This window comes from Bombina bombina, chromosome 12 (genome assembly GCF_027579735.1).
Source record: "Bombina bombina isolate aBomBom1 chromosome 12, aBomBom1.pri, whole genome shotgun sequence".
Lineage (NCBI taxonomy): Eukaryota > Metazoa > Chordata > Amphibia > Anura > Bombinatoridae > Bombina > Bombina bombina.
Window position 1 is genome coordinate 101,400,203 of NC_069510.1, and position 14,864 is coordinate 101,415,066.

Below are 14,864 nucleotides of genomic sequence, written 5' to 3' on the forward strand. Positions count from 1 at the left end.
GCCATTAGAAAGAAAACAAAATTTATGCTTACCTGATAAATGTATTTCTTTCTTGACACGGTGAGTCCACGGCCCGCCCTGTGTTCTTATGGACAGGTTTTTTTTGTTATAAACTTCTGGCACCTCTGCACCTTGTCGCTTCCTTTCTCTCCTTTGCTTCGGTCAAATGAGTGCGGTTGATATTTAACAGCTTTGCTGGGGTGCTCTTTGCCGCCTCCTGCTGGGCAGGAGAGATATTCCCAATAGTAATTAGATTTGATCCGTGGACTCACCGTGTCAAGAAAGAAAGAAATTTATCAGGTAAGCAAAGTGGGTACTGGCAGACAATGGCAGACAGATGTCAGTACCTAAGATGGTGGCACCTAGTGTGTGTGTGTGTGGGGGCATTAGAGTACTGTCAGACTGTCTGCCAGTACCTGAGATGGTGTTGACCAGTGGGGTGTGAGGGAAGGAAGAGAGCGGTTTGGTAGGGATCAGTGGGTGGGAGGTGTCAGGTGGTAGGGTAATCTCTACACTATAGCTAAAATTAACCTTACAAGCTACCTCATTTACCCCTTCACTACCATGAGTTTCAGAAGTGTGGTGCACAGCTGTAATTAGTGACCTTCTAATTGCCAAAAACAATGGTAAAGCCATTTTTTTATTATTGCATTCGTTTGTAAATTAATTTCAGTGCAAAACCCAAAGTTTGTGTTTTTTTTTTTGTTTTTGTTTTTGTTTTTTTTTTTGTTTTAAACATGATCGCATTTAGCAGCCAAACTGTTGCATTAAATATACCAAAATGGGCCAGATCCATACCTTGGGTTGTCGAAAATAAAAAAATGAATATATACTATTTATAGATAAATATAAAAACAAGGCTCTATTTATGTTTAAATGGAGTGAAGGCAAAAATGCTAAAAATTATTTAGTACTTTAGGCAAGTTTTTATCTAAAATTCCCGTTCCTTAAGGGGTTAAATATTGTAGAATTGCATTATCAATGAGGGCATAATAAAAAGACAATAGCACTTGCATATTAAAAATTGTCCTATTGTAACATGTGACAGCTATCATTCAATCACAGACTCATGCACATTTTTTGTGAACTCTTGCACATGCTCAGTAGTAGCTGGTGTAACAGAAAATGTGCATATAAAGACTGGGCAACGTGATAAGTAAATTGCATGCTCTTTCTGAATCATGGAAATTTAATTTTGACTTTAGTGTCCCTTTAAACTGAGCACTGTATCTGCAATAAACTACTTATCCTAAGCTGAATACGGCCACTTATTGACAGCTACATATGTATACAGACCCTGATTAGCTCAGTGACTCTGTTCAGTTCAGCTTTAGTAATAGATTGCTGTTCTGAAGCAGATTTTATTGTTGCCCCTTTATGACCCTTTTAACATGACTACCCATGTTTTTGTGCTCTTAAACATTTATTAGCCCTTCCAATTTTATTCTCTGTTATAAATGATTGGTTACAGGTCATGAGAGCAAGTGCTAATTCTAGGTTTGCTTCCTACAGGGTATTAAACCTGCCAGTTTTAATAAGGTGTCTGATCCAGAAGTGAAAGAAATCATAGATTGTTGCATCCGCCAGAATAAATCAGAAAGGTAAGAAAAATAGGGATTTATCCATATTGCATAGGGGACATGAGGAAGGGGGTTTAAAGGGACAGTCAACACCAGAATATTTGTTGTTTAAAAAGAAAGATAATCCCTTTATTACCCATTTCCCAGTTTTGCAAACCCAACTCTTATAGAAATACACTTTTTATCTCTGTGATTATCTTGTATCTAAGCCTCTGCAAACTGCCACTTTATTTCAGTTCTTTTGACAGACTTGCATTTTAGCCAATAAGTGCTTTCTCCAGGGTAACTTCACGTGCATGAGCTCAATGTTAACTATATGAAACACATGAACTAATGCCCTCTAGTGGTTAAAATGCATTCAGATTAGAGGCAGTCTTCAAGGTCTAAGAAATTAGCATATGAACCTCCTAGGTTTAGCTTTCAGCTAAGAATACCAAGAAAACAAAGCAACATTTGTGATAAAAGTAAATTTGAAAGTTGTTTAAAATTACATTCCCTATTTAAATTATGAATGTTTTTTTTGGACTTGACTGTCCCTTTTAAGGTTCTTTTTTATACCACTCATTTGATTTTGCTAGACAGGCGAGGGGAGGTCATTTGTTTCAGGATTGTTTATACACAAGGAATTAGGATAATTAGATGAATAAACTGTGGACGCCAAATAGTGGTGAGTAAAAATACTTAATAGGTATAATCTGAAGGAGGGAAAGTGATGGAAAGTGAAATACAACTAAAATAAAGGAGGTGGTCAAGCTCTTAGTCTGTATTTGTATTTCCCAAATGTGCCAGAGAAAAACTCTGTTGTGGGCAACCCCATGTGTTCAGAAGATGTTCCCCTCCATACAGATAAGGCAGCATTGTACTGTTCTTGTTAAAATACCTGTTCTAACTATTCAATATCTGGTTCCCTCAGCATGTAAACAATAAAGTTGTGTCTGAACTAAATACTAAAGACAAATCTATTGGTGGGAAGTAATAAATGAGTAAGTTTTAGGAGTTTGGAGCTGAATATTTCTTCCTCTGAAATACATAATTGTGTAATAACTTTTTAAATCTATGGAATAGCTTGTTTTTAATGGTTCACATTTTTGGGACATGGGCAGCTTAAGGATCTTGGTGTCCTCTGTAGTTTTCATTTAAAGGGACACTGTACCCAAAAAATTTCTTTCATGATTCAGATTGAGCATGCAATTTTAAGCAACTTTCTAATTTACTCCTATTATCAATTTTTCTTCGTTCTCTTGCTATCATTATTTGAAAAAGAAGGCATCTAAGCTTTTTTTGGTTTCAGTACTCTGGACAGCAATTTTTTATTGGTGGATGAATTTATCCACCAATCAGCAAGGACAACCCAGGTTGTTCACCAAAAATGGGCCGGCTTCTAAACTTACATTCTTGCATTTCAAATAAAGATACCAAGAGAATAAAGAAAATTTGATAATAGGAGTAAATTAGAAAGTTGCTTAAAATTTCATGCTCAATCTGAATCATGAAAGAAAATTTTTGGGTACAGTGTCCCTTTAAACTTTATTTGCTACATGCCAATATAAGATGGAATGTAAATGCATATGACTGTTCATATGAAAGCTTTATTTAATGTGATTTTGTTGCACATGCACCAGGCTGTCCATCAAGGAACTGCTGAATCACGCCTTCTTTGCGGAAGACACTGGACTGCGGGTTGAACTGGCTGAGGAGGATGATGGCACTAGCACCTCACTGGCTTTGAGACTCTGGGTAGAAGATCCAAAAAAGTTAAAGGGAAAACACAAAGACAATGAAGCTATAGAGTTCAGCTTTAACTTGGACAATGACAACCCTGATGAGGTCGCCTTTGAAATGGTAAGATTCTCCACAAGGCGACAACAGCAATATGTACAGTTTGCATTTTTGATAGTTGTCTGTTCAGTTAAGTTACTTCAACCCTTAAAGGGCCCTTAAACCCCCAAATTTTCCTTCACGATTCAGATAGAGAATACAATTTTAAACAACATTCCAATTTACTTATATTATCTAATTTGCTGCAATCTTTAGATATCCTTTGTTAAAGAAATAGCAATGCACATTGGTGATCCAATCAAATGAGGCATCTATGTGAAGCCACCAATCAGAAGCTACTGAGCCTATCTAGATATGCTTTTCAGGAAAGAATATCAAGAGAATGAAGCAAATTAGATAATAGAAGTAAATTAGAAAGTTGTTTAAAATTGTATTCTCTATCTGAATCATGAAAGAAAAAATGTGGGTTTAATGTCCCTTTTAAGCATGTAGGGTGAGCAGACTCATGTGACAAGCTCACTGTAATGTGTATCCTATCTTTAGAAATACAGGGCCCATTTCAGACACATTTTTATTTTTAGTGAACTGTATCTTTGGTTTATTACAGACAATACAAACATAGTTAATAGTAGATTCTGTTAGCTGCATACCATAGCTAAAGAAACCTTGTGTAATAGAGGAACAAAAAAAGGATTTATTTTGTGATCCCGTGATGGGTCACATTGGTAAGTCACAAATCTCCTCAGTTGAGGGGACCATATATAATTGGGGCTGAGAAATAAAGGACTACACAGTGTTTCTGATTTTTATTCGATTATTAAATCACAATTGTCAGTTTATATACTTTTATACTTTTTTTATTGTAGGGTAGTCATATAACTCAGAAACTGGATGGGTCTACACACTGTTTGGATTGCTTAAGGTTGTTCATTATTTTAGATGCTTGGACAGTAATCCGAAAATCTGTCTTGCTTCAAATTTGTAAATCTTGCTTGCTACCTTTTATGTTTGACAATAGCTGACCAAGTTTTAAGCTTTTGTAATAAAGATGCATCATTCTTTACACTTGAACCTACAGTCAACTCACCATGTAATCTACCTCAACCGCTGCCTTCAATAATTACCTATTTTATTTTCATTATTATTGTTAATGCTTGTGTTATAAAACAAAAATATTGGATTTCTCACAAAACGGATGTAACTTTGCTTTTTTACCTTGGTTTCTTCACAGGGCAAGTTGCAGGCACGTTTATAGTTTCTGCTGTCTGGTGGTTTACCGTGACACTGCAGATGCTTGCTTTTCCTTTTTCTCTCTCTTTCAATCTTGGGTACATTTCTCTGTATTTAGCCTTTATTTTTTTGGTCACTGTCTCAATTAAGAATTTTATAAACTCTACCAGTTTTTTCAGTTAGTATTTGTTCAGTATTATGACAACACATGTTCTTCCTAGCTTTTTTCAATTAAAATGATTGTAAAGTTTCTTATTTTAGTGAACATTATATAAAATTAGTGTTCAAAACAGGGGCACTTTCATTGTTTTTTTTTTTTTTTTTTTTTTTTTTTTAAAGACCCTTTATTTGTAAAATATTTCCCATCTAGCGATGGTAAATATTGCGCGGTTCCTCCGCCCGCACCTCGTACTTCATTTAGCTGAGTGATGACGAATCTGGCTTTTTCCAATTGTTGCGTGCCCCACGAGCTGGGTGCCATGCGGGGCACGCAACCATTGGAACCAGCTTACTGGATTCTTGAAGTTTAATCGAAGTAGCACATTTTCTTTTCTGTGGCCTTGATGCCCATTGTACACGAGTCATGACTACACCCTGGACCATAAATTCAAGAGGTCTTTTTGAAGCCATTTGTTTAGTGGTTACCTGGCAATACAGCAGCAGCTTTAGTACACACACATTTTTTTTACTTTAATTCCCATTTTAGTTATTCTACTGAAAGTCAAGATTGATAGCAAGACTTAACAGATAATAGTGCAGATTATCATTAGCATTTTGGACATGAGTAATGTTGGACAAATACATTGATTTATAGTAAAAAAACAACATAAAACAAAACAAACAAACTGAACAAAACAAAAGTCCATACTGGAAGAGGAAGGTCCTGCTCTGAAGAATGTAGAGTGGTCCTGCTTATGGTACAGTCTGCAGAGAGGAGCAAATACTGTATACCCATAATGCTGTCATGGGATAATTGCCAGGAAAAAGCAATTATGGTTAGAATTAAATCCATTTCTCTTGTGCTTTCTCCTTTTAAAATACTCCCTCTCTCACATACTTACACATTATACTCTTTGGACCTCCGTCTATTAATTATGCTGTATCTGCAGGGTTAGACAAACCCATGAAGCCATGGCCTCTAGAATATTATTTGTATTCTAACCTTTCAGTTTCTTCTACTTGTCTACATGCAGCACCCTGAGTTTCTTCAACACATGCAATAAATGCCAGTTTCTCCAACATTGGTGTGTCCGGTCCACGGCGTCATCCATTACTTGTGGGATATTCTCCTCCCCCACAGGGAAAGGCAAGGAGAGCACACAGCAAGAGCTGTCCATATAGTCCCTCCCAGGCTCCGCCCCCCTCAGTCATTCTCCTTGCCGCTCTGAACAAGTAGCATCTCCTCGGGGATGGTGAGGAGTTTGTGGTGTTTAGTTGTAGTTTTTTATTCTTCTATCAAGAGTTTGTTATTTTAAAATAGTGCTGGTATGTACTATTTACTCTGAAACAGAAAGAGATGAAGAGTTCTGTTTAAAAGAGGATTATGATTTTAGCAGACAGTAACTAAAATCAGTTGCTGTTCCCACACAGGACTGTTGAGATGAGAGAACTTCAGTTGGGGGGAACAGTTTGCAGACTTTTCTGCTTAAGGTATGACTAGCCATTTTTCTAACAAGACTGTGTAATGCTGGAAGGCTGTCATTTTCCCTCATGGGGATTGGTAAGCCATTTTCTTAGTCTCAAACAGAATAAAGGGCTTATTATGGGCTATACACTGGTAGACACTCTTAAGGGCTAAATCGATTGCTTTATTTAAGTATTATATGCAGTTTGAAGTTGAATTTCACACTTTTATAACATTGGGGAACGTTTTTTAGCACCAGGCACTTGTTAAGACACCTTCCCAGTCAGGAAGGGCCTTTCTCTATAGTAGGCAGAGCCTCATTTTCGCGCCATTACTGTGCAGTTAATTTTGAGTTCAGTACATGCAGCTGCATGTGTGTGGGTCTGGAATCCACTAAAAACGTTCCTAGAAGGCTTCATTTGATATCATATACCCCCCTGGGATTGGTGAAGTCCCAGCAAAGGCTGTAGCTGGGACTGTAAGGGGGTTAAAATTAAAAACGGCTCCGGTTTCCACATTTTAAGGGTTAACAGCTTGAAAATTGGGGTGCAATACTTTGAATGCATTAAGATACTGTGGTGAAAATTTGGTAAAGATTGGATAATTCCTTCATAGTTTTTCACATATTCAGTAATAAAGTGTGCCCTGTTTAACATTTAAAGAGACAGTAACGGTTTTGTTTTAAAACGGTTTTTGTGCTTTATTAACCAGTTTAAGCCTGTTTAACATGTCTGTACCTTCAGATAGATCATGTTCTGTATGTATGGTAGCCAATGTGGTTCCCCCTTCAAATATGTGTGATAATTGTGCCATAGCGTCCAAACAAAGTAAGGACAGTACTGTCACAAATTGTAAAGTTGCCCAGGATGATTCCTCAGATGAAGGAAGTAGACATAGTTCTACATCATCTCCTTCTGTGTCTATACCAGTTATGCCCGCGCAGGCGACCCCTAGTACTTCTAGCGCGCCAATGCTTGTTACTATGCAGCAATTGACGGCAGTAATGGATAACTCCATAGCTAATATTTTATCCAAAATGCCAGCATTTCAGAGAAAGCGCGATTGCTCTGTTTTAAACACTGTAGAGCAGGAGGGCGCTGATGATAATTTTTCTGTCATACCCTCACACCAATCTGAAGTGGCAGTGAGGGAGGTTTTGTCAGATGGGGAAATTTCTGATTCAGGTAGAATTTCTCAACAGGCAGAACCTGATGTTGTGACATTTAAATCAAAATTAGAGCATCTCCGCGCATTACTTAAGGAGGTGCTATCTACTCTGGATGATTGTGACAATCTGGTCAACCCAGAAAAATTGTGCAAGATGGACAAGTTCCTGAGGTCCCGGTGCACCCTGATGCTTTTCCGATACCTAAACGGGTGGCGGACATAGTGAATAAGGAGTGGGAGAAGCCAGGCATACATTTTGTCCCTCCTCCTATATTTAAGAAATTGTTCCTTATGGTCGACCCCAGGAAGGACACATGGCAAACAGTCCCTAAGGTCGAGGGGGCGGTTTCTACTCTAGCCAAGCGCACGACCATTCCTATTGAGGACAATTGTGCTTTCAAAGATCCTATGGATAAAAAATTGGAGGGTTTGCTTAAAAAGATTTTTGTACAGCAAGGTTACCTCCTTTAACCTATTTCGTGCATTATTCCTGTCACTACAGCGGCGTGGTTCTGGTTCGAGGAACTGGAAAAGTCGCTCAGTAGGGAGACTCCGTATGAGGAAGTCATGGACAGAATTCACGCACTTAAGTTAGCTAATTCCTTTATTTTAGACACCGCTTTGCAGTTAGCGAGGTTAGCGGCGAAAAATTCAGGGTTTACAATTGGGGCGCGTAGAGCGCTCTGGCTAAAGTCTTGGTCGGCGGATGTATCTTCCAAGACAAAATTGCTTAATACCCCTTTCAAAGGTAAGACCCTTTTTGGGCCAGAATTGAAAGAGATTATTTCAGACATCACTGAGGGAAAGGGCCATGCCCTCCAACAAGATAAACCTTTCAAGGCTAAGAATAAGTCCAATTTTCGTTCTATTCGCAATTTCAAGAACGGACCGGCTTCCAACTCTGCAGCCTCTAGACAAGAGGGTAACGCTTCCCAGACTAAACCAGCTTGGAAATCAATGCAAGGCTGGAACAAGGGTAAACAGGCCAAGAAGCCTGCTGCTGCTACCAAAACAGCATGAAGGGGTAGCCCCCGATCCGGGATCGGATCTAGTAGGGGGCAGACTCTCTCTCTTTGCTCAGGCTTAGGCAAGAGATGTTCAGGATCCATGGACACTAGAAATAGTCTCTCAGGGTTTTCTTCTGGAGTTCAAGGAACTACCCTCAAGGGGAAGGTTCCACATGTCTAACTTATCTTCAAACCAAATAAAGAGACAGGCATTCTTACATTGTGTAGAAGACCTGTTAAAGATGGGAGTGATACACCCAGTTCCAACTGTGGAACAAGGTTGGGGGTTTTACTCAAATCTGTTTGTAGTTCCCAAAAAAGAGGGAATTTTCAGACCAATTCTGGATTTAAAAATTCTAAACAAATTTCTCAGAGTTCCATCGTTCAAATGGAAACCATTCGAACAATTTTATCTACAATCCAGGAGGGTCAATTTATGACTACCATGGATTTAAAGGATGCGTATCTACATATTCCTATCCACAAAGATCATCCAAGGATTTTCACAAAGGTGCTAGGGTCCCTTCTAGAGGTTCTAAGACCAAGGGGTATTGCAGTGGCACCTTATCTGGACGACATTCTAATCCAAACGTCGTCTCTTTGCAAAGCAAAGGCTCATACAGACATTGTTCTAGCCTTTCTCATATCTCACGGGTGGAAGGTGAACGTAGAAAAGAGTTCCCTGTCTCCGTCGACAAGAGTTCCCTTCTTGGGAACGATAATAGATTCTTTAAAAATGAAGATCTTCCTGACAAAAGTCAGAAAGTCAAAGCTTCTAAAGCTTGTCAAGTTCTTCACTCTATTCTGCAGCCTTCCATAGCTCAGTGCATGGTAGTAGTAGGGTTGATGGTTGCAGCAATGGACATAGTTCCTTTTGCTCAAATTCATCTAAGACCATTACAACTGTGCATGCTCAAGCAGTGGAATGGGGACTATACAGACTTGTCTCCAAAGATTCAAGTAGACCAGATGACCAGAGACTCACTCCGTTGGTGGTTGTCACAGGATCACCTGTCTCAGGGAATGAGTTTCCGCAGACCAGAGTGGGTCATTGTCACGACCGACGCCAGTCTATTAGGCTGGGGCGCGGTCTGGGATTCCCTGAAAGCTCAGGGTCTATGGTCTCGGGAAGAGTCTCTTCTCCCGATAAACATCCTGGAACTAAGAGCGATATTCAATGCTCTCCGGGCTTGGCCTCAACTAGGCCGGATTCATAAGATTCCAGTCAGACAACATGACGACTGTAGCTTACATCAACCATCAAGGAGGAACAAAGAGTTCCTTGGCGATGAGAGAGGTATCCAAGATCATCAAATGGGCGGAGGATCACTCCTGCCATCTATCTGCAATTCACATCCCAGGAGTAGACAACTGGGAGGCGGATTATCTGAGTCGTCAGACTTTCCATCCGGGGGAGTGGGAACTCCACCCGGAGGTTTTTGCCCAGTTGACTCAATTATGGGACATTCCAGACATGGATCTGATGGCGTCTCGTCAGAACTTCAAGGTTCCTTGCTATGGGTCCAGATCCAGGGATCCCAAGGCGACTCTAGTGGATGCATTAGTGACGCCTTGGTCGTTCAACCTAGCTTATGCATTTCCACCGTTCCCTCTCCTTCCCAGGCTTGTAGCCAGGATCAAACAGGAGAAGGCCTCAGTGATTCTGATAGCTCCTGCGTGGCCACGCAGGACTTGGTATGCAGACCTGGAAGCTACCTTTGAGACAGGATCTTCTAGTGCAAGGTCCATTCGAACATCCAAATCTAGTTTCTCTCCAGCTGACTGCTTGGAAATTTAACGCTTGATTTTATCCAAGCGCGGGTTTTCAGATTCAGTGATAGATACTCTGGTCCAAGCCAGAAAACCTGTGACTAGAAGGATTTACCATAAAATATGGAAAGGATATATCTGTTGGTGTGAATCCAAGGGATTCTCATGGATTAATATTCCCAGGATCCTCTCCTTTCTAACAAGAAGGTTTGGATAAGGGATTGTCAGCGAGTTCTCTAAAAGGACAGAGATCTGCTTTATCTGTCTTGTTACACAGACGACTGGCAGCTGTGCCAGATGTACAAGCTTTTGTACAGGCTTTGGTCAGAATCAAACCTGTTTACAGACCTTTGACTCCTCCCTGGAGTCTAAATTTAGTTTTTTCAGTTCTTCAAGGGGTTCCATTTGAACCCTTACATTCCATAGATATCAAGTTACTATCTTGGAAAGTTCTGTTTTTGGTTGCTATTTCTTCTGCTAGAAGAGTTTCTGAACTATCTGCTTTGCAGTGTGATCCACCCTATCTGGTGTTCCATTCAGATAAGGTTGTTTTGCGTACCAAGCCTGGTTTTCTTCCAAAAGTTGTTTCCAACAAGAATATTAACCAGGAAATAGTTGTCCCTTCTTTGTGTCCGAATCCAGTTTCAAAGAAGGAACATTTGTTACACCATTTAGATGTAGTCCGTGCTTTAAAGTTCTATTTAGAAGCAACAAAGGATTTCAGACAAAACTTCTTTTTTGTTTGTCGTTTATTCTGGTAAGAGGAGAGGACAAAAAGCTACTGCTACCTTTCTTTCTGGCTGAAAAGCATTATCCGATTGGCTTATGAGACTGCCGGACGGCAGCCTCCTGAACGAATCACAGCTCACTCTACTAGGGCTGTGGCTTCCACATGGGCCTTCAAGAACGAGGCTTCTGTTGATCAGTTATGTGAGGCAGCAACTTGGTCTTCTCTGCACACTTTTGCCAAATTCTACAAATTTGATACTTTTTGCTTCTTCGGAGGCTATTTTTTGGAGAAAGGTTTTGCAAGCCGTGGTGCCTTCTGTTTAGGTAACCTGATTTGCTCCCTCCCTTCATCCGTGTCCTAAAGCTTTGGTATTGGTTCCCACAAGTAATGGATGACGCCGTGGACCGGACACACCAATGTTGGAGAAAACAGAATTTATGCTTACCTGATAAATTACTTTCTCCAACGGTGTGTCCGGTCCACGGCCCGCCCTGGTTTTTTAATCAGGTTTGAAAAATTTCTCTCTCTATACACTACAGTCACCACGGCACCCTATAGTTTCTCCTTTTTTTCTCCTAACCGTCGGTCGAATGACTGTGGGGGCGGAGCCTGGGAGGGACTATATGGACAGCTCTTGCTGTGTGCTCTCCTTGCCTTTCCCTGTGGGGGAGGAGAATATCCCACAAGTAATGGATGACGCCGTGGACCGGACACACTGTTGGAGAAAGTAATTTATCAGGTAAGCATAAATTCTGTTTTCATCGACTTTTACCTGAAATAAACCATGGATAATTTAGGGGAAACTTTGGCCATGCTCTTTTTAGTGTAGGCCATTTAATGTGGTGTGGGGAAGAGCATTCTCAATCAATTTCTAATATTTGCATTTCATGGGAAGTTACACCTTAAGGATGTAGCTTTATTACCTCATGATCTTGGCAGCATGCAGTGGTAATTTAATATTTTTTTTCCTGGTAGGTTTGATTAATGTCAGTTGTCGCCCTGTTAAACTTGTTTCTATTTTTTTCTAAAAATATATAGTAAAAGTAGTATGACTGAAATGTTTTTTTTTTTTTTCTGAAGAAAAAAAAGTTGATTTTTGATAAATGAGAAATTAAATGCAATGGGAACATTAAAGGGACAGGAAACCCCCACATAGTGTTACATTATTTGGATAGAACATACAATTTTAAACTATTTTCCAATCTACTTCTATTATCAAATTTGCTTCATTCTCGTTATCCATTGCTGAAGGAACAGCATTGCACTACTGGTAGCTAGCTGAACACATCTAGTCAGCCAATCACAAGAGACAAATGTGTGCAGGCACCAATCGGCAACTAACTCCCACTAATGTAGCATATGTGCGTATTCTTTTTCAACAAGGGTTACCAAGAGAACGAAGCACATTTGAAAGTAGAAGTGAATTTAAAAGTGTCTTAAAATGACCTGCTCTATCTGAATCATGCAAGTTTATTTTTGACTTTCCTATCCTCTTAAGCTAGGTGTGGTTTCCCTTTGTCATTATGTGACCTAGGTGATTCATGTATCTGAATATAAATGGATTCACCCTATAACATCGGTGACTAGTTTCTTTTTTATAAACTTATAAGATTTGTTTTATTGATTGGATGTCAAAGTGGTTTGGTGATGTTTCAGTTCTTTATCCTTTGTTTATAGGTTAAATCTGGATTTTTTCATGAAAGTGACAGCAAAGCAGTGTCCAAATCTATTCGCGATCGAGTCTGTTTTATCAAAAAGACGAGGGAGAGGAGGATGTTGGCTGGATTCTCTGAGGATCGTCGTGATTCACAAACTCAGCCTTCAGGGGCACCTGTTGTCCAGCCTGGTTTACCTAGTACAGCTGTCTATTCACAGCCAAATGGCAGTGAGAGTGAGGAAACAGAGGTAGACCAACATGTACGCCAGCAGCTCCTGCAGCAGCAGCAACTTCAGCAGTGCTCAACGGTCACCGGTTTGTAGCCTCTAGCTAGTGCTTAATATTAAATTACTGTGCTGGGCATTCCAATAGCCTTATTGTTTGTCTATGCAAGGGTGACACTTAATGTAATGTATGGACACACTCCAATAAAACACTACTTTAAATGCTGTGCTAATTTTCTGATATAATATGGGTTGCAGTAATCAAGTAAATAGCTTTTTTAAATTTCTGTTTGAGTTTTTACAGACCCTTTATCTGCATTTTTTGTTGTTTCCTATACCACAGCAGACAGTGTGTCAGATGCAGGAGCGGGTTCAGTCATTTTCTCAGACACCTCCAGTCAGCATAGTGCCATCTACACTGCTGGCCATGAACACCTGAATGCTCAACAAGTGCCAGGTGTCCCTCAGCCAGAAAGCAGTCATGCTGGGCATTTGTACCAGACACAACAAGTTGTGGGGCACTACCAGCAGGCACAGCAGGTGAGGGATTTGTCTATACTTGCATTTAATTAATTTTTGCAAAGGATGAATGAATGCATAAATATTTTTTAACTAGTGAAGAGTAAAACAAAACCACTTCAGTGGATAATTCTCCACAGAACAAGCGACTGTAAATTTAAGCACAGATAATTTGTAAATATTTGGTCCACATTGAATAAATGTTCGAGATCTTTGGAACATGTACATTATTATGTTTACTTCATTTTAGGTATGTTCTGTGCAGCATAACTTAAGTTCTGTTTTTAGAGAGGATAGTTTCAATTACAGCAATAATTTCACGAGATATACTTGGAATATATATTCTGAAAATGCCTTAATACTTTTTTAATAATTTGAACAGATGCCTCTACCCCAGATGTTGGCAGCACAGTGCATTCCTCAGCCGACTTCTCCTTACCTGCAACCATCAGCAATGGATGGACAAATGAACACACAGGTAAATGGGAAAAAGGCACAATTGGCTAAGACTAGAGGGTGCTTTACCCTGAGATCACAAAAAAAGTTTCAGGGTTACCACATTACCTATTCACTTTACTGAGTTGTGAAAAGCTCCCTCATACCGTAGCCATTCTGATCAAGATAATGAAAGACATTGGGCGGGGGGAGAGGAGTTGTGTATGAATTACATGTTTCTTTTTCTTTTATGGCAGCCTCTAGATACTCGGCTGGCATTTTCACAAGATGGACAAGCTATCCCTCAGACCTTAGATCCTTCAATGATACCGTTGCTACAGCCATCCTTTTCTGCATTGTCTCCTCAGATGGTTACAGGTCAAGTAACTTCTCAAAAACCTGGCACTGGAATTCAGATGGAAAGTTGTGCTGTGACTGGCATGCCAATGGTTGCCACTGCAGCTGGTGATAACCATGCTCAGGGGCTCCTACCTATGGGACATCCAGCTTTAATGGCCCAGTATGGCGGCTGCATGCAGAGTGTAATACATCCTTCCCAGAATCTCTTGACATTGCATGTGGGAGGTCAAAACCAACAACACCCCCCTCTGCACCAGCCTATAATGCCTCTGCAAGATCCTTTATTGTATTCAGCCACAATTCAGCAAGGACATAACCTACAAATTCATTCACACCTAGAGCAACTGCAGAATTCTCAAACTGGATATCAGCCTGTGCTCCCTCAGCAGCTCATACTGCAGTCAGCAATCGGCGAACAGCCACCAAATGTAACATTCTCTGACGGGGTTGTGCAGGATGCTGTTGGGCAGCAAGTATCGCAGATAGAAGCAGACAAGCTTCTGTTTAATGTACAGCCACCCTCTCTCCCATCCATTCCTTCTGATGTTTCCTCTTTTGATCAGGGAACAGCAGCTTCAGTCCTCCCTGAGCTTTCAATGCATGTCCAGCAGGCTGGGACACCCTCTGTGCACGAAAAGGTTCCATATACTCACAGTACAAGGCCACAAATTCCTGTCCAGCAGCTTTCCTGTGATCAGGAACAGACTACATATTCCATGCAGGTGTCACAACCATCTGTGCCTGAGCATGCAGTTTTTCCTCAGCATTCTGCAACAACCAGC

The 14,864-nt window shown here is 40.2% G+C and overlaps 1 protein-coding gene across 4 annotated transcripts in view; it reads left to right on the forward strand.

Annotated features, from left to right (window-relative positions):
* The window catches only part of WNK3 (WNK lysine deficient protein kinase 3), a 544,128-nt gene that overhangs the window by 146,016 nt on the left and 383,248 nt on the right, over window positions 1–14,864 (forward strand). For all 4 annotated transcript variants that reach the window (XM_053695870.1, XM_053695869.1, XM_053695868.1 and 1 more), the window contains exons 6-11: window positions 1,513–1,601; window positions 3,203–3,422; window positions 12,565–12,859; window positions 13,112–13,308; window positions 13,670–13,765; window positions 13,980–14,864. The exon at window positions 13,980–14,864 is cut by the window's right edge and continues 2,001 nt beyond it. In XM_053695870.1, coding sequence (XP_053551845.1) covers window positions 1,513–1,601; window positions 3,203–3,422; window positions 12,565–12,859; window positions 13,112–13,308; window positions 13,670–13,765; window positions 13,980–14,864 — 1,782 coding nt within the window. The remainder of the gene's footprint in view (window positions 1–1,512; window positions 1,602–3,202; window positions 3,423–12,564; window positions 12,860–13,111; window positions 13,309–13,669; window positions 13,766–13,979) is intronic.